Here is a 4,449-nt window from a genome sequence, read left to right as displayed (position 1 = left end):
GCCGTCTGAACTGCCAAACCTGCAGCAGAAGTAGCCAAGTAATTAAATGAGAACACATGGAGCGCAGGAAGTCTGCGTGCAGTTGGGGTCCGCAGCTTGCTTTTCCTAAGGCTGTGAAAGGCCAAGCATCTCTAGATGGTCCCTTCCAACCCCTACAACTCTGTGAATCTGTTGTAGCACAGACAGAGGTTTATCACAGAAACATGCTCTGGGTGAATTCACATCTAGCACAGGTGCAGGACTCATGCATTGGCTAAGAAGGATTTGAAATTACTTTCAACATCATACCACAGATAATCTAAAGTCTAGAACCCCATGATGGGTTCAACACAAAGGTATTGACTCCCCACACAAACTGACTGGGTATCTACTGCAAGGAATTCCCTCTGGCTTTAGGGAATCCTCCTGGTTTTCTGTGCTGTACCAAACAGTACTCTGGCTAATGACAGCGACCTGTCTGCTTCCCGAAGAAGTCTACAAATTTCCTTCTTGCACCCCCAGCAATCCTGCTGCCTGAAGAGGACAAGGATGCTGGGGAGGTGCTGCCATTTAGGTAGCATCAGGAAAATGGAAACACTTGGCATGTTTCTCCACTGGATGGGGAAATCTGCTTCCAAAAGCACACTCCCAGCCAAAGAGAGCTTCCTTTGCTGAAAGCTCTGGGCTGGCTTGCAGCTGAAGGCGTATTTATTATGGGCACCTGCGGATGAGTCTGTAGGAAGATGCACTAGGAAAGCTTTTGGGCCGGATCTAAAGAAAAACAAGCAGGCAAGGAGCCCGGCTATGCCGGTTTGGGTGTGCTCCTGAAGCAGAGGCCAGGCTGCAGCAGGATACGTAATTCACACCCACCAGACTGCAACACCAGCAAGGAAACTAAAGCCACTTTGCAAAGTCTCAGGTACGAGATTTGTGGGCAAGGCAACCAAGTACCGCGTGACTGTAGGCTGGACAAGGATGATGAGTTTAAACTGGAAGAGGGAGATTTAGACTGGACATCAGGAAGAAATTCTTCCTGGAGAGGGTGGGGAGGCACTGGGACAGGTTGCCAGAGTTTCTGTGTTCCCCAGACCAGAAACCACCACTCTCTCAAGTAACTGGCAACCTCACTGCAGTAAAAGGACCGAGACCATCACCAGTGCCTCCTCCCCTTCCCCCAGAAAACATGCGGACGTGCAGTTTGGCTGTGTCCCATCTGTGGATCCACATGAGGCTCGAGCATCAGCCTGGAAGTTTTCACCAGTCAAATAAACCCAAACTGAAACCAACTTCACCACCACCAGCTATTTTTAATGCGCATACTACCCAGAAACAACTCGGGCAGCCATGGAGTGGAAAGATGCCGAGACCATGTTTGTTGTTCACATTCACATCTCTCAGCTGTCATATTCCACAGCCTGATACAGCATTTCTCCATTATGCTCCAAAAATGCTTTTTATTAGCAATCCCTAGAAGGGGCTGCTGAAGTGAGTTAGAGCAGTTAAAGCATTATGAGATATCAGCTGAAGTTGGACGTGGCAACCCCTCAGAGCTGGGTGGGTAACACCACCCACCTGTACCAGGGAAGACAGAGCCTTGCTCCTCATCCTTACCTCTTATTCCTCCCACCACCTCCTAAGGGTACCCAGGAATATATGTAGATTGGCAACACAAATGCCATGCTGAACCAAGCCCTTGGGATTCTCTTTTTCCAAGACAGCGTAGGAAACGCGACTTGGAGTGTAGCGCTCCCTTACCTGCTGATGCAGTAGAAAGCGACGAGCCTGAATAAATCAGCAAAACTTATCCCAGAGCCCTCCAAGGAAAACGCTGAAAGAACATTACAAGAAGGAAAGAATCACACATCTGCCCACCACCTCTCAGTCTCAGCAAAGTTTAATAAAGTGCGTCTCACTTTTTAGCATAAAAATCCTGTTTGCACCACCAAAGAGTTACCATCTGGTTAAGAGAGCACAGTCCTGTGGAGGAGCACACGGCTCTGATGAATGCATTTGCAAGAATACATGGATAGTCCTGCTGGTGGGTTTAGTTCCCTGTGCCAAACATGCAGTGTAACTCCTGGGAAACAGATCAAGTGTGATGGGAATTGCCCTAGGTTTTGCTAACAGACAATAAATCAGTGTTGCAAACTTTTTTTGCCCAGCGTTCTAATATCCCATTCCAAACCTCTCATTTTCTCCTCCTGCATTCCATATCCCCACTTGTCTTCTCCCCAGATGTCAGCACCTAATGGGAGAGGATACATTTTCACTTGCTTCCAGAACACCACGTAACCTGAAAACCCTTTAACACCCAGACACTTCTGCTTTGTGCTGCTGCATTGCGCAGTGGGGGAGGAAGGTGCCAGCAGTGCCTTTCAGTTCTCCCTGCTCCACACCCCTAAACCATCCCAGACATGAACACTGCTCCCTTGTGCCCTCAGACAGCTACAGGGGAGTGACCAGGTAGGCTGCGGCTGCTCCAGCCCACCCTGAACTCAGAAAGCCCAGTGACAGGGTGAATTCCGGACAGAGCGGTGTTCCACTTGCGGCACTGTAGCCGTGTCCGGGCTGAGACCGGCAGACTCCCAGGGTTGGTGGGAAAGCCAAGAGCCATGCGGCAGCTTTGGATACATCAGTAATGCCTCTCAGCGTGTAGCAACGGTGGAAGTTGTGAGTACTCCGTGCCACAAGGCCGGCTCCCCCAGGCAGGATGCCCATGCTACTGGCTACCAAGCCTGCACCTCAGCCAGAGGAAAACTCCAGTCGGGCGCTGGACTTCTATCCAAGCTCTGTGCCGAAGGACAAGTCCCCCTAGTCCTTCAGGTGCCTGGAAGAAGGGATTTCTTTAGGAGAGACGCTACCAGCCTGGACAGTCAGCACACAGGGGGATCCCTGGCTACAAGTAAAACCTCAGCAACGACTAGCAAGTACAAACATCAGTTGGTACCTCCCCCTTGTGGTGAAAATCTTACTCATAACAGACAAAATATTAATACTCGATTTTCTAGAGTGGGGGAGAGGGTGTTCTTCAGTACAACGAGCCTACAGCCTCAGATCCCACAGATCACGGACAGCTCTTTTCTGCCATGCCTTGTTGGTAACTGGAACCAAAACCACACACAGAATTAACTATTTATTGCGGGGGGCAGGGATGGGGGAGGGAAAGGGAAACCTGGGCTAAAACGATCTGTTTCCTAGCAGAAAATCCCTACGCCTCAAACGTACCTTGCACATCTTCTCTGAGGGGACAGGAGCAGTGTCATTTGGGAACTGATGGATCTCTACAATTCCCTCATTTCTACTCAAACCCAAGGAACAAATATAGTTGTAATTGAAAAGGGTTAAAATCCATCTAGTTATTATGTTAAAATCCCCCAAGTATGAGGAAATGCAGGGACACTTCACGGAGAGCAGACGGGATTACAGACAGTGTTTCTATGGAAGAAGAAAGTTACACATAATACTCAGTGAACCCTGGATTCAGCAAGGTACACAGAAGAAATATTCCAAGTTGCGTCCAGCACTTATGCGCTTCTGCAGCTCTTCCCTTCTCCAGGATATGCCTGATGTGCTGCAGGCAGCTGCTGTGTGACTTGAGGTGTCTCCTGCTGCGGGTTTAACTGACACAGGGTGCCTCAGGCTCGCAGAGGGGGACACAGAGGGTGACACAGAGCCCAGAAGGATGTAACACAACTTACTGTACGTGCTTTCTTTGATCGCAAATTCTTTCAGGCAGGGGCCGCAGTCACCAGGCAGACGTAGGGAGATGACCTTCTTCTGCAACCCTGCAGATTTCCTAACCAGAAATATCTGCGGAGCAGAAGGCAAAGAGACATGGCTATAGCTTCATCGCAGACGCTGTATTAGAGATACATTATAGACAAACAGAACTGGCACAACTTCATCATCTCTGATCCATAGAAAACACGTCAGGATTTCACTCGGTCGTTATAGTACTGGGTACATGACTGGTGCAACACAGCAGCCTGAAGTTCAGCAGTGTCGCACCCTTGCATCCTTGTGTAACTCAGACACATGACCCCAAGGCACCCGTCTCTGAGCTCTCCCATGGAACAGTCAGCAAATCCCAAACCTGAAGTCAAGCTGCAGGTTCTGAGGGAGACGGATGGGGCAGTGCTCATGGCCACCAGGACAATCCTGCACCCTTTGGCACCGGGTGGCAGCAGCATCAGAAAGGGGCATCAGCCTCCCTTGAGCAGGGAGGGGCTGATTCCCATGGCAGCAGCTGTGCCGCATGCACCAGTGAAGGACACAACGCTGACACAGGGCTGGAGCACCCCTGCCATGGGGACAAGCTGGGAGAGTTGGGGGGTTTACCCTGGAGAAGGGAAGGCTCCGGGGGAGACCTCAGAGCCCCTTCTAGTGCCTGGGGGGGCTACAAGAAAGCTGGGGTGGGGGGACACTTTTCCCAAGGGCAGGGAGTGACAGGACAAGGGGTAGCGGGTTTAA

At 50.5% G+C, this 4,449-nt stretch overlaps 1 protein-coding gene across 1 annotated transcript in view; it reads right to left on the bottom strand.

Moving 5' to 3' along the window:
- The window catches only part of RIN2 (Ras and Rab interactor 2), a gene marked incomplete at its 5' end in the record, with an annotated part of 19,168 nt that overhangs the window by 13,959 nt on the left and 760 nt on the right, over positions 1–4,449 (bottom strand). The window contains 2 exons of the mRNA XM_010148601.1: positions 1,735–1,807; positions 3,678–3,789. Of these exons, the coding sequence (XP_010146903.1) occupies positions 1,735–1,807; positions 3,678–3,789 (185 nt within the window). The remainder of the gene's footprint in view (positions 1–1,734; positions 1,808–3,677; positions 3,790–4,449) is intronic.

The sequence above is a fragment of the Eurypyga helias genome, unplaced genomic scaffold (genome assembly GCF_000690775.1).
Source record: "Eurypyga helias isolate BGI_N326 unplaced genomic scaffold, ASM69077v1 scaffold22263, whole genome shotgun sequence".
Lineage (NCBI taxonomy): Eukaryota > Metazoa > Chordata > Aves > Eurypygiformes > Eurypygidae > Eurypyga > Eurypyga helias.
The sequence above is the reverse complement of the archived record's forward strand: the minus strand, read 5'-3'. Positions and strand labels throughout refer to the sequence as shown.